The sequence below is a fragment of the Oryx dammah genome, unplaced genomic scaffold, assembly GCF_014754425.2.
Source record: "Oryx dammah isolate SB20612 unplaced genomic scaffold, SCBI_Odam_1.1 HiC_scaffold_4, whole genome shotgun sequence".
In the NCBI taxonomy this organism is placed as follows: Eukaryota; Metazoa; Chordata; class Mammalia; order Artiodactyla; family Bovidae; genus Oryx; species Oryx dammah.
Genome location: NW_024070188.1, coordinates 66,701,711 through 66,725,737, shown reverse-complemented (window position 1 = coordinate 66,725,737; position 24,027 = coordinate 66,701,711). Strand labels below are relative to the sequence as shown.

At 35.9% G+C, this 24,027-nt stretch overlaps 1 protein-coding gene across 2 annotated transcripts in view; it reads right to left on the bottom strand.

The window, feature by feature from the left end:
- Positions 1-3,835: 3,835 nt before the first annotated feature.
- Positions 3,836-24,027, bottom strand: part of VTA1 (vesicle trafficking 1) — a 71,707-nt gene continuing 51,515 nt past the window's right edge. Inside the window, exons 6-8 of one of the 2 annotated variants that reach the window (XM_040238582.1) lie at positions 19,230-19,406; positions 11,705-11,785; positions 3,836-4,933 (exon numbers count right to left, since the gene is read on the bottom strand). In XM_040238582.1, the coding sequence (XP_040094516.1) occupies positions 4,788-4,933; positions 11,705-11,785; positions 19,230-19,406 (404 nt within the window). In that variant the 3' untranslated portion in view covers positions 3,836-4,787. The remainder of the gene's footprint in view (positions 4,934-11,704; positions 11,786-19,229; positions 19,407-24,027) is intronic. The other variant, XM_040238583.1, reaches the window with a different exon arrangement.

Sequence of the window (24,027 nt, the reverse complement as noted above, 5' to 3'; positions counted from 1 at the left end):
AGTGATGGCTACATAGTTAGGAAAAATATTTTGTTTAAAATTAAGAAAAACTGGCATGCCTGGGAAACCCAGGACTTTCTAAGTGATGTGGGACTCTCTCCAGGATGACATATAAATTCATCACACCAGTCATCAAATCTGCCTGTTTTCTCCCTGAACTCAAAGTCCATTTGCTTTCAGGTCACAGGCTCACCCACAGTTACTAATAATTGGAACATATTGTCCAGGAAAGTCTAGTTGCTATGCTTCTCACTAATAAAAGGAATTGTCCAGTGAATTTGATAACATCTCGCTTTTCTCATAATATTTAACTGATCCTGTACCTACATGGGTGATAATATTATTGTCTGAAATAGGCAGTGTGAGCTTAGAAAATTTTAATACTAGCTGTGTGTATATGTGTGTATGTGAGCTTAGTCATGTCCGACTCTTTGCAGCCCCATAGACTGCAGACCGCCAGGCTCCCCTGTCTATGGGATTTTCCAGGGAAGAATATTGGAGTGGGTTATTTCCTACTCCAGGGTATCTTCCCAAATCAGGGGCTGAACCTGTGACTCTTAATGTCTCCTGCATTGGCAGGTGGGTTCTTTACCACTAGTGCCACCTGGGAGGCAAATTTACTATCCTGTGGTTGTTTTCTTATTTGTAAAATAGGACTCACCTCTTAGGATCACTGGCAAGATTAAATGAATACATGTAAAATACTCAAATCAGTGCCTGGCATTTAGTAAATACTCAAATGTTAGTTATTATATTCACTATCATTAAAGTGTCACTTGGTTGAAATGTCCTTCATAAGAATACTCCATTAAATGAGCTGTTAGTCTCAGAATCCCACACAGATATCAAAGATTACAACCAACCAGGTGTGCTTACCCTCCTTATGAACGGTGCCTTAAAATTTTATGATCTAAGAGAAAACTTCTCTACTGCTGGAGGTTTACGTACGATCCAAACTAGATATCTGATCCAATTGCTTTGGAACATAAAATGAGTCAAGTTAAAAAAAAATTGGGAATGGGGTAGAGAGAAAGCTCTGCAGATAACTATTCAACACCAAGTCATTGTTCAACACCCAGTTATTTTTTTTTCAGAGTTGCAGATGTTAACACTGCTATTAGGATTTAAATTTCTTTAGAAAGGATAGTACATAACCTTTTCTGAACCAACACACAGTAACATCAGATTTCTAGAAGTCATATATAAATAAATTATATGAACACTAGACCGGCAATCAGGGTCTTTTGCTTGGTGTAATCTTGAAGCCTGTAAATTTCCTTGACCATAGGCTTGGGAACCATTCTTGGCTTCTAGCTCCAGTTCAGCAGTGATTTGGTGAGATGTGTGTTGACAATCAATGTAGACAGAACTTATCTTATTTTTCCTTCCTCCTCTGTCTGTATCGACAAAACAATGTTATCAAGTAGTTTTACTTGGGATGGTCACAAGAACTTGGGAACATTGCATTTCAGCCTTAAATGTCAGCAGAATTCGGCCACTTTCCCCACTGCTATTAATGACTACTCACTCCTTCCAAGCACTTGTTAAAATCTTGTGATCAACCTTCATTCCTTCTATGCCTATGTGTCAGATCCACTTTACCAGAAATACTGTGGCTCTCCTTTAAATAGCCAGAAACCTATTACATCCTATAACCTCCACTTCTATCCTTGATCTAAGCCATTGTGACATCTCACCTTAATTATTACAATACTCACTTATCTATGGTTGTGCTGGGTCTTAGTTGTGATGAGTCGGGGCTACTCTTGGTTGTGCTGCATGGGCTTCTCACTGTGCTGGCTTTTGCTGTTGTGGAGCAAGGGCTCTGGAGCATGGGCTCAATAGCCTTAGCTGCCCATGGCATGTGGAATTTTCCCAGACCAGGGATTGAACCCGTGTCTCCTGCATTAGTAGGCAGATTCTTAACTAGTGGATCTCCAGGAAGTCCCATAATACTTTTAACTCATCTTGCAGTTTCCACCCTTGTCCACATTATGGTCTTTGTCTCAACACAGTTGGCAATATAATCCTTTTTAAAAGTCTTACCAGGTTACTCTTCTGTCCAAATCCTTTGGCTCCGTATCTTGCTCAGAGGAAAAGCCAAGTCTTTCACAAAAGTCCTGTGTGATCCTGAGCTTCTCACTCCTTCACCAGCCTTCCTCACTTTTCTCCTCTTACCTCTTCTCTTGTGACCTCCCTGTGCCATGAATGCTCTTCCTTTCCTTTTTCACTCAACAGTCACCTCAGTGAGGCCTAGCCTATCTTACTTAATTGTGCACAGGCCCACACACACACCCAAGCATTTCCCATTCCATACTCTGGTGTTCTCTAGAGGATTTATCACTGTCTAATATGGAAGTTCCTAAAATGTGATTCCAGAACTTTCAAATTCCTGTTGTGATGCTGATGGGGTCCAGTGACCACACTTTAGGGGAATCTTCCTCCTAGACTCAATCTTTCTGATAGGAGTAGGGGTAGACTACTCAAACTTGAGGGGCCACCAGATTACCTAAAGTGTTTCTTTCAAATGCGACTGGTTGAATATAATATATGAAATTCTTTTTTAATCTATTTCCTCCCTATTAGAATACAACTTTGAGGCAGGGTTTTTTTTTCTTTCTTTCTTGTTTTCTGCTGTTTCCTCACGCAAAGAACAATACCAGGCACATAGAAGCTGCTCAATAAATACATGCTGATTGACCAAATGAAAACTACTTAACCCTAGTGATATATCAGAAAATTTCTTTCTCCTGTCAGATTTTATATGCAGAATCACAAAGTTAAAAAACCTTTATAGATCAATCTCTTCCTGCAAGAAAGCATTTTAAAGTAATGGGCTGCAGAGACAACTAGGATTTCCTGATATTCAGGAAATTATCAATTTACATTATCATTGCAACATTAATGTTAGTAACAATAAACATTTATGGAATGCTACTATTTGCTGAGTATTTCAGGTGTAGTATTTTACTCTTCATATTGAACTCTAAGGTGGCTAGTGGTGTCACCTCCATTTTACAGATAGGAGTTGCTATGACAAAGCCCATGTCTCTATGGTTTTCATACCATCTTCTCCTCTCCATGTGCTCTCCCAACTGGGAGCAACAGGTAGTGTGTGAAATGGGAGGTGACAGTTTTCTTCCCAGTGGCCAGACATGTTAGGATCTGAACTAAAACTTGCTGAGGTATATTTTACATTTACCTTTTATAACATAAAAGATCAAGTCATTTTTCTATTTCAATAAAGTTCCAAAGAGCTGTATCAGAACCCTGGAACTGCACGTGCAAATGTTGTACTCTACAAATGTTATAAGAATTTAGCTGTGAAAGAAAAATATTTTTCAGGAGGCTTGTTTATGGGGGGCTTTTTTAATAATAATTTAAAACTGTTTATTCTGCATATTCATTCTATCAAACTCTATACAATAGCACTACACTTATGCAAATAAAAACATAAAGACATTATGAGTTAATGATTCATTTTCTTCCAAATAGACTGTTAGAACAGGGGTCAGCAAACTTTTCCATAAAGGAGTAAGTAGTACGTATTTTAGACTGGCAGGCCGTATAATTCTGCAGTCATGGAAAGCAACCAAGCACAAAAATAAATAGATATAATTCGGTTTCAATACAACTTTATTTATACAAGTGGCCAGCCCACAGACCACAGTTTGCTGACCCCTATATTAAAAGATTCCAAATATTAGTGTAATGACTGAAATATATCAGATAAATTTCAGGTAAATCTGCCAAATTTCTCTCATTTTAAAAACTGTCTGACTTTAAAAATGTGACAATTTCAGCATGCAAAAATGATATCTGGCTCTGCAATAAGTCAAACTAGTTAAAAGAAACCTTGTATTTATTTTTTACACAGCACAAATGCAGGTGACACAGTAAGTTCATATTTCCCCACAAAAAACTTCTAAACTCAACAACTGAGAATCATGTTCTTATAATCTGCATCATTCATAGCTATATACTCTATGGAATCTATTCCATAGCAGCAGAGAACCTTAACTCAAAAGCACCAAGTTTCCAGGCATTACTACAAACATCTTGTTTTCATTCTCTAATACATGCAGTCAAACTGCCTAGGAAGCAAATACCAATTCACCTTAAGTGTCAATGGGTAAGGGAAGACAGGTGAGCAACCAACATTATTCTTACGTCTAGAACTGATGCTACCTCTTTACTTATTATTTTTTCCTTTCATGAACATATTATTTTTTAGCGTAGCTCCATTTGAGTATAAACTGAAATTTGAATATAGTCTCTTTCAGATTCACCTAACAGTTTAGAACATTCATATCTGTTTAATCCTGAGGAAAACCAAAATATGATCTCTAATCTAGAATATTCTGGCAGTCTTTATTAAAAGTTAAGTTCAGAATTTTATAGCAAAGTGATTATGGTTTGTTTGTTCAAATTATAGATTATAAGATTCCTTCATTTATTTAGATTAAGATTCAAAGCTAATTCCCAATACATTTTATAGAAGTGTTTTCATGTTTTGAACAAGCAGGGTTCAGTGGGCATTTATAGGACCTTGCTCACATTAGAGAGCTATACACTCAGAGACTACTGGATCCACTAAATGGACAATGAAAACTGGTTGAGGCTGCTGATGAATACTTCAGTAGGAATCTGATACACAGACACAGATTTCATTGTTAAAGTAAATGGAACTGAAGTCTTCCTTAAAACTGTGCTCCTGATAGGCTGAAGATAGAGTAGTGGACTGTTAGTTCTTTAAGCCAAAAATGCATGGATGTTGTACAAAGGCTTCATTCTCTGCCTGTAGTCAGTAACTTGAGGGCCTTCTGCAGATTCTGCACTGCAGTGCTGACATCTTCATACTGCAAAGCACTGCCAGCATACTTGCAGTATTTCTGAGCCCTAGCAAAGTCCTCTGGTGTTAGTCGGATATCTCCTAAGAGAAAAACAGAGTAATGAAAACATTTATAAAGAATAGAAAAAGTGTTATTTAGGTTAGGTAAATGCTTATACTCAAGATTACAGAAAATGTTTAAGTTTATATAAAAATATGAAGGTCTTTCCCCAACCCTTAATTGTATCTGAATAAATTTTCTTTATGCTTTTAAATTTAAACTATACATATGCCAATGCATAATGACTTATATGAGCAAGATTTTCTTTCCAGAAGTCATAAACTGGAAGCCTTTATATACTGGCAAATTAACTGCAAAAAATTATATATTCATATTCTGTATAAAACAAGGAAAGCAGCTTTGGTATTTATGTCAGAATTGCTGAGACTCTCTTTTTATGGAACAATATACACAGTCTAAGACATTCAAACCTCATTTGAACTAGAATATACATATAAATAAATTAAGTAACAAACTTTATGCAAATATTACATACATTATCTAAATATTTTTAAGCATGTAAAGGGTTAAGGATTAACTAAAACATATCATTAAACTACACAATCAAACCTAAACAATCCTTATTAGTTCTTTGTTTAAAATTCACATTTGAATATATATTTCTAAAAGTGAAATTAAAAACTGACTTTGTGTCTTATCTTTGGAAATAAATATCATTCTCTTTAGAAATTTTTATGAGGACTCTTAAGAACTGATCAGAAGGTTGGGGGTTCAGAATACAAAGAAAAGATAATATATTTTGATTCCCTTTCTAAATGAACATATATAAATATAATTGCTTTTCTTTTAGTTGCTTTTAATTTTGCCAGAAAATAAAGCATAAAATGAAAACTTTGACATTTGAAGTCCTACTTCAAAGTATGTAGCAGTTCTAGGTACTCTGATACTAAATTCGTATCCAAATTAATATTTTCTAAAATTTTCAAAAAAGAATGCTGAAGTAATATATCTTAGAGTTTCTAACCCAGTTTTCAGGCACTTGTAAGTGTTGAATAACTTCGATGAATGACTATAAAAAAGCCATATTTACTTAATTTCCCACTTAAAAAAATATTAAGTTCACATAGAATTAAACATTAAATTTAAGATTTTAAAATAATGTACTTATACATCTACATACAGTAACTAGACCAGTGTGTTACATATACAAAGCCTCCAAATACTTGTTGAGTATTAAAGATTACAATCATAGTTGGTCCTCACTGTTGTGAATCACAGATTGTTGTTGTTCAGTCGCTAAGTCGTGTCTGACTCTTTGCAACTCCATGAACCGCAACATGCCAGGCTTCCTGTCCTTCAATACCTTTGGGAGTTTGCTCAAACTCCTGTCCACTGAGTCAATGATGCAGTCCATCTCACCTCTGTCCCCTGCTTCTCTTCCTTCCCTCAATCGTTCCCAGCATTAGGGTCTTTTTCAATGAGTCAGCTCTTCGCATCATGTGGCCAAAATACTGGAGCTTCAACTTCAGTCCTTCCAATGAATATTCAGGATTGATTTCCTTTAGGACTGACTGGTTTGATCTCCTTGCTGTCCAGTGGACTCTCAGGAGTCTTCTCCAGTATAACAAATGGAAAGCGTTAATTCCTTGGAGATCAGCCTCTTTTATAATCCAACTCTCACATCTGTATCTCAAAATCACTGTGGATAGGGACTGCAGACATAAAACTAAAAAATGCTTGCTCCTGGGAAGGAAAGCTATGACCAACCTAGACAGTGTATTAAAAAAGCAGAGACAAAAAAAAAAAAAAAAGGCAGAGCCATCACTTTGTGAACAAAGGTCCATGTAGTCAAAATTATGGTTTTTCTAGTAGTTATGTATGGATGTGAGAGTTGGTCCATAAAGGTTGAGTGCTGAAGAATTGATACTTTCCAACTGTGGTGCTGGAGAAGACTCTTGAGTGTCCCTTGGACTGTAAGGAGATCAAACCAGTCAATTCTAAAGGAAATCAACTCTGAATATTCACTGGAAGGACTGATGCTATAGATGATGCTCCAAAACTTTGGCCACCGGATGAGAAGAGCTGACTCACTGGAAAGGACGTTGATGCTGGGAAGGATTGAAGGCAAAAGAGAAGGGGCTGGCAGAGAAAGAGATGGTTAGATATCATCACCAATGAATAGACATGATTTTGAGCAAACTCCAGGAGACAGTGAAGGACAGGGAAACCTGGAGTGCTGCAGTCCACGGGGTTGAAAAGAGTCAAACGTGACTTCACAACTGAACAACAGTCCTCTGTCAAGATCAGATAAATCAACCTTGGAAAGGCATAGTTTTATCAATTGGGTATACAGGGATTTCTCTTTAAACCAAATAATGATTTTGTTTTCTCTAGGTTATTTCCCTAACTCCAAATGATAATTTTATACCATTGTTTCTTGATTTATAAGTTTTTGAGTTCAGTTCAGTTACTCAGTCGTGTCTGACTCTTTGCAAGCACATGGACTGCAGCACACCAGGCTTCCCTGTCCATCACCAACTCCTGGAGTTGACTCAAACTCATGTCCACTAAGTCGGTGATGCCATCCAACCACCTCATCCTCTGTCCTCCCTTTCTCCTCCAGCCTTCTATCTTTCCCAGCATCAGAGTCTTTTCCAATGAGTCAGTTCTTTGCATCAGGTTGCCAAAGTATTGGAACTTCAGCATCAGTCCTTCCAATGAATATTCAGGACTGACTTCCTTTAGAACTGACTGGTTTGATCTCCTTGCAGTCCAAGGGACTCTCAAGTCTTCTCCAAAACCACAGTTCAAAAGCACCAATTCTTTGGTGCTCAGCTTTCTTTACGGTCCAACTCTCACATCCACACATGACTACTGGAAAAACCATACCTTTAACTAGAGGACCTTTGTTGGCAAAGTAATGTCTCTGCTTTTTAATAAGCTGTTTAGGTTGGTCACAGCTTTTCTTCCAAGGGGCAAGCATCTTTTAATTTCATGGCTGCAGTCACCATCTGCAGTGATTTTTTGGAGCCTAAGAAAATAAAGTCTCTCACTGTTTCCATTGTTTCTGTATTTATTTGCAGTGAAGTGATGGGACAAGATGCCATGATCTTAGTTTTTTGAATGTTGAGTACTGAGCCAGTTTTTTCTCACTCTCCTCTTTCAGTTTCATCAAGAGGCTCTTTAGTTCCTCTTTGCATTCTGCCACAAGGTTGGTGTCATTTCATATCTGAGGTTATCGAAATTTCTCCCGGAAATCTTGATTCCAGCCTGAGCTTCATCCACCCCGGCATATCCTATGATGTACCCTGTATATAAGTGATATAAACAGAGTGACAACATACAGCCTCGATGTATTCCTTTCCCAATTTGGAACCAGTCTGTTGTTCCATGTCCAGTTTTTCCTATTGCTTCTTGATCTGCATACAGATTTCTCAGAAGGCAGGTAAGGTGGTCTGCTATTCCCATCTCTTGAAGAATTTCCCACAGTTTGTTGTGATCCACACAGTCAAAGGCTTTGGTAGTCAATGAAGCAGAAATAGATGTTTTTCTGGAATTCTCTTGCTTCTTCTATGATCTAGTGGATGTTGGCAATTTGATTTCTGGTTCTTCTGCCTTTTCTAAATCCAGCTTGAACATCTGGAAGTTCTTGGTTTATGAACTGTTGAAACCTAGCTTGGATAATTTAGAGCATTACCTTGCTAGCATGTGACATGAGTGCAACTGTGCGAAGTTTAAGCATTCTTTGGCATTGCCTTTCTTTGGGTCTGGAATGAAAACTGACCTTTTCCAGTCCTGTGGCCACTGCTGAGTTTTCCAAATTTGGTGGCATACTGAGTGCAGCACTTTCACAGCATCATCCTTTAGGATTTGAAATAGCTCAGTTGGAATTCCATCACCTCCACTAGCTTTGTTCATAGTGATGCTTGCTCAGGCCCACTTGACTTCACATTCCAGGATGTCTAGCTCTAGGTGAGTGATCACACCATTGTGGTTATATGGGTCATGAAGATCTTTTTTTGCATAGTTCTTTCATGTATTCTTGCCACCTCTTCTTAATATCTTCTGCTTCTGTTAGGGCCACATCGTTTCTGTCCTTTATGTGTCCATCTTTGCATGAAATGTTCCCTTGGTATATTTACTTTTTTTGAAGAGATCTCTAGTCTTTCCCATTCTACTGTTTTCTTTTCATTGATCACTTAGGAAGGTTTTCTTATCTCTCCTTGCTATTCTTTGAAACTCTGGATTCAGATGTGTATCTTTCCTTTTCTCCTTTGCCTTTTGCTTCTTTTCTCAGCTACTTGTAAGGCCTCCTCTCTGCTATAAAAGGTAAAGGATTTAGCCACGTACACTCTTTCCTTCTTTCTTACCCTGTCTCCTCCTAAATTTATTTTTTTTTCAAGTTGCTTAGTTGCTTACTTCTGTCTTATTTCATCAACTCTAGAAAAAATTTCAACAGTTCACTTTTGGACACTCCCCCTAAATAGAGCCTTCTTTTATTCTACCTTTCAACCTCTTGAAATACCTCTCTCTACCTTCAACTTGTCAGTGTTGATTTATATTCTGTCTTGAATAAAATACTGTTTGTGATAAGCCTATGCCATTTCAAGGAGAATGTTCTTTGTGTCCAAGTCAAACAAAATCCCTTTTCTTATATTTCATAATTCTATTATTGTTCAAAATCATGGCATATTTCAGTTTGCTTCTTACTTGAAATTTCTTGTACAACTTAAAATGTTTTCTTGGATATTTTTGTGCTTCTTGGCAGACAAATTCTGTGGCTTATCCATTTCTTTCACATTTTACAGCTTTTTTATTGTATATATTGTATCGAATCCACTTCAATTTTCTTAAAGGAGGTTTAAGAAATTGGTTTTCTAATTTTAGAGCAACTGCTTTTCAAGCATATGCAAAAGTTGTCAATGGAATTTTTTCTGCTAGGTGACATAAGATTAATTCCACCATTTCTTATATCTCATATTTCTTTTTTTGGTTATCACTTTTCTCTTGATGGAGTATATCCTCTGGTAACTTCTTTAGAAATGGTATGTGGTAGGTGAAACTTCAGAATCCTTACATATTTAACAATATTTATTCTGCATTCACGGAGAAGGCAATGGCACCCCACTCCAGTACTCTTGCCTGGAAAATCCCATGGATGGAGGAGCCTGGAAGGCTGCAGTCCATGGGGTCGCTGAGGGTCGGACACGACTGAGCGACTTCACTTTCATGCACTGGAGAAGGAAATGGCAATCTACTCCAGTGTTCTTGTCTGGAGAATCCCAGGGATGGGGGAGCCTGGTGGGCTGCCACCTCTAGGGTCACACAGAGTCGGACATGACTGAAGTGACTTAGCAGCAGCAGCAGCAGCATTCTGCATTCATAACTGACAGTTTGGTTGGGTAAGATGGCAGACTTAGCATATGTAATTTTTTCTTTTGAAACCATATTAAAATGATAAGGCAAAACACAAGGAAATAAATCCTAAAACTGAAGGAAAAGCAGTGAAGTCAAACACTGTAAAAACTGGAACAGGTAACTGACAAGAGATTTAAAGAAATTTCTAGAAAACTAGAAATTAAATGGAGGTATGCCATTAGATGGGCTTCCCTGATGGTTCAGACAGTAAAGAATCTGCCTGCAATGCAGAAGACTTGGGCTTGATCCTTATGTCAGGAAGATCTCCTGGAGAAGGGAATGACAACCCATTCTGGTATGCTCGTCTGGAGAATTCCATAGACAGAGGAGCCTGGTGGGCAAAGAGTCATATACGACTGACTGGTTAACATACATGCTGTTAGATAAGAGTGGAAAAACATTCCAATTCAAAACATGTTTATAGGAGGCCTTTATGTGGAGCTTACCTAGAGAAACTTCAGAGATGGTCTAGCTATACGAGGAGTAGGGTTAGGGGTCTTTACCCCATCAGTCTAACCTTCCTCACTCTATCACCCTCTGCATATGTGCACATCCTTTGCCCTACTGCATTCCCATCTCTCACATGACACCCTAGGTTAAAAAGATTGAGAATGTCTCTCTAAAATCATGGAATTAACCTCCTAGATAGAGCTAGGACTGACAAGGTATGTGTGGTACACCCCTTGCCATTCCCCTCCAAGAAAAAAAATCTCTTCATCCATGGCTGAAATGCAGGAGGAAGCTGAATAGCCTGTTTTCACAAGGGAGAACAGAAAAATCAAGTGGGAAAACAGACCTGCAGACATAACATCAGGGGAAATTCAATGACAGCTACTGAAAGTAACCAATCAAGGTCTTCATCTTACATATAAAAGGACTAATCTCATCAGACATATGAAGAAAATTCTGAAAAAGACTAAATTAAACAAACAGAACAACCAAGTTGTTCTGTTTCTTTTCAGAAAAGCTAGAAAGACTGGAATTAATAAAATAATCACTTAGCCTATGAACCAATCAATCAAAATAACAATCCTCAGAGACTTCTATCTTCAACTATGGTTAGTTTCTCTCTTCTTAGATAATCTACTAACTTAGTGCAGGTAAAGAAGATTGTAATCAAATCACAAGGTAATCTTGAACTAAACTAACAGAAGCTTCCACGATAGCTTTGGTTACATGTTTGTACCACTATACCCAGCAGTACATTAAAAAAAGGAATTGTTAAAAAAAAGGGGGGGGAGAATGCTTTTGGATTTAAATATTTTTGATCTAAGAAATAATCTTGGTTTGTTGGAGAATTTGGTGAATAAAGGGATTTAAAGAAGTGTATTGCAAATTACCTAGACATTCAAATACAGTCATCCCAAGATAAAAGCACAAAACAATGACCCCAAATAGGAGATACACTATACCTCATAAAATAGCTGACTTACCCTGGGAAACTGTACTGAAGAGTGCAGGATCAATGGCCGGAATAGTCTGTGGAGTAGGCTGGATAGTGTTACTTGTTACACCTGCAAATCAGAAAACCACGAATGAGTACAGAAGTGTTACACCCTCAATCCTCTTAATTATATACTAGGAAAGCACTCAGAGGATCATGGAAGAATCTCATTACCTCACTTAATTACTTTCCTGAAATCTCAATGGACTGTAATTTGATACACATCTTATTTGATGTTGGAGGCTGGCATAGGAAATATGCAGAAAAATATATTTTGAGCATTTACATAGATGTGTTATGAGGTAATATATATTCTTATTATATATTTTGCATTTTCTATCACATCTACTTCTTCAAGGTGCTTCTCCATAAAGCTTACCATGTATCTGTAGAAGTAACAGATTCCCTTCCTACTTTTTAATTTCTTAAATAATTGAATAATTTTGAGGACAAGATAGGATATAATTATGATTTAGTTTAACTTATGGAATACGTCCCATTTCATCTCTGTCAATGAAATTTACAAATTATATATTCCAATTTTCCAGTTTATATGTTTTTAAGATAATATTTTACACACCCAAGAAGCAATTAGTTATGACTTCCTATTAGAATTTGTCATGACTATCATATTCAGTGGATAACTAGCATTCATGATTAATGCTAAGTAATATACTAAAGACTATTAATCATCTAAAAAATTAACATAAACTGTTGAAACTTCCAAAGAGTTTCAATTAACAAAAATTATCCAATTAACAAGATGATTCAATCAACAAGAAAGCAAATGAAGAAGAAAAGCTGATTACTCTCAATCAACAGACTCAAATAGAAACCAGGATTCTTCTGCCCCAAGCTAAGAGGTTCAATCTGAATAGGCAATGTGTAGTAGGGGGCTTCCCAGGTGGCTCAGTAGTAAAGAATCTGACTGCCAAGCAGCAGATGAGAGTTCAATCCCTGGGTTGGGAAGATCCCCTGGAGAAGGAAATGACAACCCATTCCAGTATTCTTGCCTAGAAAATTCCATGGACAGAGGAGCCTGGCTTGCTATAGTCCATGGGGTTGCAGACTATAACTTAGTGACTAAACAGCAGTAGCATAAAGTAGGAAAGACACTAGGACAACAGGAAACGAACAGAAGAGAAAGAGAAAACAAACTGGGAAGTTTTTAGGGGCAATGAGAGTTCTAGAGCTATGGTTTGACTTAAGTTCTCAAATATATTCTGCAGGTACGAATTTTACTTGAAAGACTTCTTGACTTTGAAGGACCTTATTATTTCCCATCCAAAGGAAAAACAGTTTAAATATATACTATTTTATATCATTCAGTTTTGTTTTGGCAAACTAGTTTCACTTTCACAGCCTTGGTGCTATTTTTACTAAGTCATACAAATCTTGCTTTTTAACTAAAAACAGAACAAAAATTTCCAAAGTATGACGGGGTATGGATGAAAAGTACAAATTTTAAATAGCCAAAGAACAAACAAATAAAAAAACCCCCAAAAAGGGTGGAAAAAAGTGAAAAGCTTTCCTCTCATTCTATTCCACTTGAGGGTTATCACTATTTTTAGGGCACCCTTCTATTCACATAAAAATATGTGTATTTTCAGACCAGTGTATGCATGTATAATAAAGAAATGTACTTTGCTAAGAAATCTGTGTTCTTGCCTAAATCAAAATCTTCTGGTCAAACTCCTCACTCTGTGGAGAAGGCATACTTCAGCATGTGTTATTAATATATTAATATTTTGCTAATGGTAATATGTCTGCATACTGTACTATTCTGTGCATTTTTCACATAATATGCCTTAGCAATAATTCCAGATTAAAATATATAAACCTGCCTTGTTCTTTTTAATGGGTATATATAGTAGTGTTCCATTACATACATGAACACACATTTTATAATGCTATCCATCACGGAGGACATTTAGGTTGTTTCCAATCTTCTGCTATAGCTAATACTAACAAACAATCTTATATAGTGTATACATATATATGTATGAATTTATTTATAAGAAAAATTATATAACTGCAAAGTCAAGAGACATACAAATTTAAATTGACCAATTCAACGACTATGTTTTGCTTGATTAAAAAAAATGCTAACAAAATATGCATATGTGTGTGTGCTTAGTATTAGTAGCTCAGTCCTGTCCAACTCTTTTCTACCCCAGGGACTACAGCCCACCAGGTTCCTCTGTCCATGGACTTTTCCAGGCAAGAATACTAGAGTGGGTTGCCGTTTCCTCCTCCAGGGGATCTTCCTGACACAGGGGTCAAATTAATGTCTCCTGAGTCTCCTGCACTGGCGGGGTGATTCTTTACCACTGCGCTACCTGGGAAGGCCCTACCAAAATTTATTAAGTTATAAACATATGACATAATTCTCTCATGAAACTTGAACTTTCAAAGGCAAATAATTACACAATATAATGATTTTTTTTTTTTTTAAACTTAGAATGCAAGATTCAACAGGGCTCTTTAGAACTACCTAGTGAAGTCCAGGCAGTTGAAGCAGGTGAGCATAAAAACACAGGTAGGTGACTACATATATTTTTCACACAGATCTTTAGGAAAAAAAGGCTAAGTTGACAACTCTTCACAGATAATCTGGATATCAATGTCATTTCTTACTAAGTAATTTGTGTTTCTGAGTATATTAAAATCCTCCTAACAAACCCCTTTCTCTATGGAGAAGGCAAGGTTTCCTTGGTCAGCATCCTGCATTAATTTTTAAATGCTTCCTTGCACATCTCCAGATGATTAAGTAGGCAATATTACTGAACAAGAACAAAAGAGAATTTACAGAGATAATCTATTATGTATAATGTGTGTGTGTGTGTTAAGTCACTTCAGTCATATCTGACTTTTTGTGACTCCATGGACTGTGGACTGCCAGGCTCGTCTGTCCACGGGATTCTCCAGGAAGAACACCGGAGTGGGTTGCCATTTCCTCTTCCAGGGGATCTTCCCAACACTGGGATCAAACCTGCGTCTCTTGTGTCTCCTGCATTGGTATGTGGGTTTTATACCACTAGCGTCACCTGGGAAGACCATTATGCATTATAATAAAATTTTATTTGAGTGATACTAAAAAAAGAAAAACCCACAAATAGTCAGCATTTATTAAGAACTCTGATCAGAGTCATTCAACCAAACCTTGAATTGACAGTATAGGCTGCTCAACAAGTCTTATGCAGCAGTGAGAAGACATGGCTTCTCATCTGTCTCCATGTACAGGGACCAAGGCCTATGTTCTTGGCAGTTGCCATGACATGTTCCTGTTGGGGCCTAGCACAGAGGCTCAACTAAGTGTATAAATTACCAGTTAAATCAGTAAGAATGGTTTTTAGTTTATGTTAATTTATCTTTTTAAAATGCCCTAAGCTACTTATTTTTCCTTCTTACCTCAATTTGTAAAGGTCTCATTTGTTATTTTGCAAATTGGTTGTAGCCTGTTATACTACAATATGTTGGAGTGATGTCACCATAAAAACAATCCTGGGGAAGGCAGAAGTGCTGGAAATTTCTATCACTTAACAAAAAAGAAATGTTAACAAGTAACTTCTGGCTAATTTTTTTTAGCAGATGGTTTTTACATAGCCTATTTGATGAGATTATATACATTCAAAAATTAAATATTTTATGACTTCTAATTAAGTACTAAATTGTTCTCCTAACTGAATGGTGTGGGAATTCTAGAAAAAGAGAAGTGAGTGTTGGTAAGAAAACTCAAGAAGATGATGCAAGAAGTATAATTAAACAGAACCCTGAATAGCAGTAACATTTTAAGAGGCAGTGAAAGAGAAAGACATGATAACTACGAGGAACATTATAAGCAAATGTAGGATCACTGGGTTGAGTAAACTTCAGAATAATCATGGAAAATAGTGCTGACAGAAACAGTCAGACAGAATACAGAACAGTTTGAAGGCTGGACAGCAGAGCTCAAATGCAGTTCTTCTGTCACTTAAAAGAACAATAAAAGAGCTAAGTTTTTGATCTAGATACGAGGTGAACTGCCTTTATAATTAAAAGGTTTGCATTAATTCTAAACTAATTTTTCATCTATTTAGATTTACTACTGAGATGTTCTTCCTCAATATTTACAGACTGTAGAAAGCGTATTTCAAGAGAAGGAAAAAACGGTAGGCTGTATGACCTCTATCTGATAGTACCCAGCGGTAAAAGCACAAAGAGCCAAACACTTGGCTGTTTAATCACTAAACCCGCCCTCCTTGCACCCTCTTTGCTTTTCTGTGGAAGAACTAAACACTGTATATTAGTACATACTATTCTTTTCAGCTATCTTAAGGATTTCCCTTTGATAAAAGTACATCCTGGACCTTTATATGAGAGAAAGTAAATCATTCTTGAAGTGAGTAAGAGGGGAAACATCTGCTATATTTATAAACTGAAAATGTTATTTCATTTCTATTGGGTAACTATGAACTAATTTTTAAAAACTGTTTTAAATGTAATAGAAAAATTTGCCAGCAAATAGGTGATTTCCATATCTAAGCTCTTAAGGAGAAAAATATTATGAGAAACGTAGGTTTTAATCTGATAGAACTTTAGTTATTCAGAGGAAGGGAAATAGAAGGGAGGTGCCAAAAACACGAAATCTGAAAGACTTGGGTTCAAATTCTAGGACTGTCACTTATTAGCTATGTTAGTATGTGTATTTTTTCAGGATAATGGCTTTTCTTTAGTTTGAAAATTAGGGATAGCACTATCTAATATAGTTCTGTTAGCCTAAGTTTATGAAATAGTCACAATAATTATTTAAATGCTAAGTCTGTAAGAACATATACCTGATGCCTTAAAGCAATTCTAAGATTTTCAATTTCATGCCTCATGCTAAAGAACATAAGTGGGAAAAAAAAATAAGGCTAATGCCACATTTAAATGGATCAAAATGAACTATTTATGCCAGAAAACTTCCTAAAATAAATAGAAGACTACTTCTTGATATCTATCTTTATGTTTGGATATTCTAAGCAGGAGTCTGTTAGTTTGAATATATGAAATTAATGTTCTATCACCTCCATTGTACAAAAACAGACACATGGTTTGTGTCAATTCTGTCCTATGAACCACTGGCATATGGTTCAACCTGTTACAACCCTCCTACTAGAAGTATACTTTCCATCTCATATGTTTGGTATATAGACATCCTGTAAATATGTAAAAATGGCAACCCGCTCCAGTATTCTTGCCTAGAGAAAGCCCTACAAAGTCTGAGCCTGGTGGGTGATAGTCCATGGGGTCACAAAGAGTTGGACAAGACTTAGCAACTGAGCACACACTGTAAATATATGCATATATGCCTATACCATAACTCTGCCCTAAGATACACTGACCCATAATACCCTTTAGTCAATCTTTCTGTAAGGTCAATGCCTTATTCACAACTGTGACACTTTTCCTGATTCACAAAATAATTTTAAGTGTTCATTAACTTGCTATTAAATATCCTTTCTTTGGCACACAAATAGGAATGAAGGTTAAAAAAAAAAGGAAGCTAATTTGCTGAACACTGATTTTGTGTTAGGCACAGTAATCAATTTTCATACTTTTTCGTCTTTAATAATTGAAACAACTATAAAAAGTTATGATTAATTTCATTTTGAAAGAAGAAAAACCTAGAGAGAGAAAAGATGAGTAACAGCAGAGTTTGTGGTTTAACAAGGAGCAGAAACTAGTAACAAATACTATGTGACTCCCAAGTGCATTTTATTTTCACTTTGTCCTTCTGTAAGGATGACTGTGTTGGAAGCTCTAGGTCAGTGTTTCAACTTACTAGTATATTCGAGCAGTATTTATCTAAGGCAAATACATCTAAGTATGTAGCTGGTTTTGCTTAGTTTGTTCTACAATGGAAATACTGAACATTCCTAAAAGATAATAAAATATTTAAAACAATGTTCCATGAAATTTTACTTACAAAACTAAATGCAAATTGGTCTATTAATGCCATTACATAGACCATAACGCAATGAAAAGTCAGGCAAGGTAAAATTTAGAGAACGATGATACAAAAGAGATCAGCATTAAAACAACCATGTTCATCAATATGCTTAAGACAAAAATGTTTGTGGTATTTATAGATGATATGAAGTTGAAAGTTTTAAAACAGAAGGGAAGAGAAAAATAGGAGGGAAGAGACTAATCACACACCTACAGTGGTCAAAATAGAAAACTTAAATGTTGTTCAACTCATGCAAAATAACCTAAATGGTTTGGGTAAACAGAAGCTGAAAACCTGGAAGTCAATGAAGTAACGGTGAATAACAGAAATAGTAGAAAGCAAGGCTCAAAGGCAACTTTTATTCTATTAAACATTTTGAAATATATAGTTTACTACCATAGATTACTCACAGGCTGAGATAAAAGTAAAAGTTTAAAAACAATTTTTGGAAAAAAGTTTTATTAAAGTTAAGCTTTATTTAAATTACGGTTTTAAACACTCTATTTGGAAGTAAAGGTGATTCTCTGTCAACAATACAAGAAAACAAAAGAGTAGCTGTCTGCAACTTTAAACAATTTATCTACTGACACTGACTTACTCCTGGAGACTAGTTTTGTCAGATTTTTTTTTCTATGAAAACAAGGTATATAGTACTAATTTATTCAAAGACAGTAGATATCACTTCTGTGGTTTATTTTTAGACATGTTTGTAATATTAAAACAAACAAACAAACCTGAAACCCCTCCTTTCACTTGTCTGTAAATCCACTGCTACTGAGATTCTGTGCCTCAAAGCTGGCTCCTTCATCAATAACACCCATATTGAAGGTAGAGACAGGGTCTTAGGGAAATGAGTCAAGAGAAAAATGGATCTTGTGATCACAGAAGGAGTCTGACTCCTATAAATAAAACCCACTCACTTCAGTGCTATTCTTGAACAGCAGTGAAAAGGAAAGAAAGGGAGTGGAAGAAAAAGAAAAGGGAAACACACACGAGAAGTACAGGCACTATGCGGCCTGGTGGTGGTGGCACAAGTTGTATCTGACTCTTTTGCAACCCCATGGACTTAGCTCCCCAGGCTCCTCTGTCCATGGGATTTCCTATACTGGAGTGGGTTGCCATATCCTTCTTCAGGGGATATTCCCAACCCAGGAATGGAACCTGGGTCTCCAGCTTGGCAGGCAGATTCTTTACCACTGAGCCACCGGGGAAGCCCATAGACACTATACTTATTAATAAAATATAAAGTAAATGGTAATCAATTACACATAAACATTCTGTCTTTTAAAAAAAATTAAAATACAACTAGTACTAAAATTTCAATGAACACAATATTGTAAAGCAAATATCTTTCAATTTAAAAAAATATATAAATTAAAAAAACTTCAGTGAAAAGGATTTAATTTTTTGGGGGGTTTGCATGGAATTTAAAGACCACTTCGTGCTTTAGAACCATCATTATGAGGCAAAAATAAGATAAGAGGAGCAGTTGTTATTTATGAAAGGAAGAATTTAAATCTGTTAAGCTTCAACTTCCTACCTGTGCTGTGAGGCACTTCTGCTGGGGTATTAGCTGGAGCGTGGGCACCAGGGGGAATCTGGATTCCAGTATAGCTGCTCGATGGCATGTTGCTTGGGTCATATGTGGAAGATGACGGCTGAAGTGGCTGAGTGGGCAGAGAGGTGGCTCCAGCATCTTCATTTTCCTCAACATCTACTATATGATATACATGAAATGTTAAACGAGGTCCAGACAGTTCTTGATTTATGGTTTTATCTTTTTTTTTTTTTAAACGGTAGTGTAAAAGTGATATGGCTTTGGTAGAAACTATACACTGAATTTTGATCTTTTCCCAGGCAGCAGTATAGTATTCTCTTCGATGCTGGGCAGTGGGAGCCACAGCTCCTAGTCAGCCACGAGATCACAAAAGTAAACAACTGATACACTCACAACCACTGTCTTTTTCACTTTCAGTATACTAGTCAATAAATTACATGAGATACTCAACACTGTATGACAAAATAGACTTTGTGCTAGATGATTCTGCCCAGCTGTAGGTTAAGGTGGGCTGGGCTAAGCTACGATGTTCAGTAAGGTAGGTTATTAAGTGCATTTTCAAATCATAGTTATTTCAAATTTATGATGGGTTTATCAGGATATAACCCCATTGTAAGTCGAGGAAATCTCTATTTTGAAATAAAAATGCCAAATATTCTTTTGATATACGAACATGATAGACATTCAAGTGCAATTCTATTTAATGCAGTTGATAAGGAGCTTCTCTTAAAATAATTGTTCTAATTTTTCCCTTTTCTTACAATACTTAGTTGTCCCTGGCATGAATAACATTTTTTAAAATTAATACTTTCCAACTCTATAAAACCTATGCATATATTTTTCTTAAAAGTAAATTCTTTAAACTCATTCTTAAAATTTATATATATAAAAAAAAAGAGGACTTCTCAGCAAAACATACCACATTTATGCTTTCCCTAAGAGCTCTATTTTCTGACAGCTGCCTTTTACTCAAGATTTATTGTTTACTAGCTATTAAATGATTACCTGTGTGTTTGTCACTCAACAAATTAATCAACAAAAACAAAGGAATGAAATTTCACATTGAGCTGTCTATGTAGAAAGGAGTAATAAGAGTTAGCCACTTTTGGGAATTTTACTAAGTGAACTTGTAGATGTTATATATACTAACATAATTTTTTCCCATATTAGAGAACTCTAACACAAACATCCTGGGAAGGAAAAAAAAAAAAAAAAAAACTTTTTAAAGACACTGGAGAATGAACAAAGGACAGTTAAGAGAGTTTGGGATAGACATGCACACTCTGCTATATTTAAAATGGATAACTAACAAGGCTCAATGTTATGTGGCAGCCAAGATGGGAGGGGAGTATGGGGGAGAAGGGACACATATATATGTATGGCTGAGTCTCTTCCTTGTTCACATGAAACTATCACCACATTGTTAATCAGCTCCACCCCAATACAAAATAAAATGTTACCAAAAAAAAAAAAAGTTGGTAGAAATTAGAATGAAGATGAGCCTTGACAGAAGAAATCTCACCAGGGAAGGTTTGCTTTCATGTCGCTTTTCACCTGAGGGCACCCAAAAGTCTATGCAAAAAAAGGAGTTGCAGAGAACTGAGCCTTGAAATGCTTGTATGAACCAAACTAAATACCTATATGGCCCTTGAATTATGCAGGCAGACTCAGGGAAGGGTCTAAGGAGCCCTGAAGAAAGCAACAGCCTTAAAGCTGAAAGAAAAGAGGGGCAGTTTAGGCAAGTTACCTGTCTGCTAGAACAAGAATCAAGACTTTGCAAAGGAAGATAAGTGAATGCAGAGGAGCTCCAAAGGTTATCAATAACAAAAATTAGAGATATGGGGGGAGGGATGAAAATGTGACCAGAGGCAGGTGAAAAAGAGACATAGGAAAAGACCCTGATGTGACCCAGATATTGAAATTAGTGGAAAATAACTCTAAAGCAAATACTGTAAATAAGTTCAAGGCCATGGAGAAAAATGTAGTCATAATGAATACAAGAAGAAAAACTCAAAATTACCTTCATTAGTTTTTATTGCTGAAGTATAGGTTAATGTTGACCATTTAAAAAGAATACCATTTTGCAGATACTGAAAACAAGTGGATGTGGAAACTCAAGAGTTTGAATGTTAACAGATTCCCCTTCAGCTAAGCCTAAATTTTTCCTAGAATGCTTTTTTGTATCAATTGTATGAATTCCTTCTGTACTTTTAGACAATATGGTAATACAGTACTGCTTTCAAAAATAAGAACACTTTTTTTTCTCTTCCTCTAAACTAACAAAGGTATAGTATCTATTTTTTGGCTGCATTGCACAGCATGTACAATCTTAGTTTCCCAACCAGGGATTGAACACATGTCCCCTGCATTGGAAGCTCAGTGGAACCTTCTATTGGACCACCAGGGAAGTTCCTAGTATCTATTATTTTTTACTAGCTTTACTAGACTTACAGAACAACAGAAATTAGACTTTTATTAAACACAGTATCTTTTATACCTAGAATATCTTGTAAAATTTAATAATACAAGGAATACAATGCTACACTGGGAAAAAGAAAAATCAGTTTTAAAGAAAAGGTTTTGAATACATATTCAGATTTCATGACATCCTCTTTTAGACCCATAAGCCATTTCTAAGCAGACACTGTTAGATGTTATGACATTAACACCTAATTATGACACCAGGCTACATTTTAAATTATTTAATAGGTTGAAAGTATATAGTGAAAATATTCTCTTTTATATTTTAAAGGATTATTAGTGTTCTATAGCTAACAATTTTCTACTATCCAGAAGCTCTATAAAATGGAATGAAAATAATGAATAAAAACTATAAGCTCAATTTGACCTAATTTTGGGAAATTAAAACAAAAATTATACAGTATATATTTAACAATCTACAATATTATAGAAGACCTAAAATAACCATTTCAGAACAAATGAGACCATGATAATGATCAAAATGTAATACTTCCTACTTTCAAGAGAAAAGGTTAAAATGTTTAAGATGAGAGAAGTCACTGATACTCAGAGTACCTGAAAAACAAAATTGATCATTAGGTATTTCAATGTGTCTAGAATGATACCTCTGAAATACTACTGAAAAGTATAATAATATGTTTAAAACAACAAAGATATTTTCATTTTCAATGTGTATTTAAGAATTGAGACATAAATGTCTGAAATTATGAATATTAAATGTCTTTTTACATTTACTACATGTATGTGTAAGTACCTTACTTAAAATAACAGAAGTGCCTCTGCTTCAGTTTCTAATCTAATGAGATTAGTAAAGGTGAAGAAAGGCTGGTTTCATCTTTGCTTTTCATTCTTAAGCAATCCATGCTCCCTGGGTTATCCAATATTTTACTTTAGCTTCACTTCTTCCTTTTAAACCGACAACTCCAAAATACCACTTTTAGCCTAGACCTTTCTTCTGAAATCTTCGGTAGAATATCTAATTGCCCTTGAACTTCTTCAAGGAGTAATCACATTAACATCTCACCGGAAACCAAACTGCTGGACCTTGATCTTGGATTTTCCAGCCTCCATAACTGTGAGAAAATAAATACCTTTTGTTCAGGCTGTCCAGTCTATGGTACTTTGCTGCGGCAGTCCTACCAGACTAAGCCAGCGTGAGAAGGAGGAAATACAGCTGGTAAGGTAGGCTGGTGCCACACCATGGTGAGTCTTGCTTGTTAGGCTAAGGATCTCAGATCTTTTCTCTTGGACTGGAAATGACTAGTCGTTCTGTACACAGCAGTACTGACACATACCATTCTGACTATGGAAAGCATTAAAGCAGGGAGAAAAGTATGCAAAACATTCCAAAATATTAAATGAAAAAGTGAGAAATAAAGTTGTGGCAATAAACTTTAAAAAATCCAATTTCACTGTTGTGATGTAAATAAGCCCAAAACTTAATCATACTTTAGAACAGTCCACTTTAAACAGTTAATAACAACTTAGTATTACAGTATTCACACTGTAGTGTTAGTAAAAAGAGCACAGGACTTAGAGTAAGAACTCCAGTTCTGGTTCCCTTCTCTGTGGGTCTAATAATTAGGACAGCTAAAACCTGAAACCGCAGTTTCCTCTTTTGCAAACAAGAATAACATCAAGTGTCAAAGATTTCTAAGGGTGTGCTATATATAAAAGGCTATCTAAAGATAAACAAGTGTTCTTCAGAAACAGCAAAAAATTCACTTGAAATGCTGTATGAAAGCCTGCATTTCTAGAAGAGCTGCAAGAGTTTACATGTAGTAGCTACATGTACAACTATAGTGTTTCTTTTTTTAACTGAATGGTATTATAAAATTCTAAATAAACATCTTAAGTGAATGCGTAAATAAGCCAACCACCCAGATGCATCAATAGAACAGTGTGTATTTTACCAACTGTGTTAAGAAAGTGAGGATATATATTCCTATTTACTAGTAATTTATAAAAAATAATTTCTATAAAGATATACAAAATACTAAAAAAATATTCACTTCTTTTGCTTTCAGTAGAATCTGGGATGATAAAGACTATGGTGGAAATGAGAAATTCACTTAATATATTTTTTACATACTCTATTACAAATTTTGTGAAAGTATTACCTACCCCCCTTTCCCCTCCAAAACTCACCTTATTAAAAAGTAAGTTTTCAGTTTTCTCTACGGTTTGGAAACATTTTATAGATTATGAAAGGACTGCCTGTCCCATGTAGCAATGAAATCTGATCAGATGCAGGAGAAAACCAAGCCATTCTGTTGTTGACACAAACAGACATTAGAGC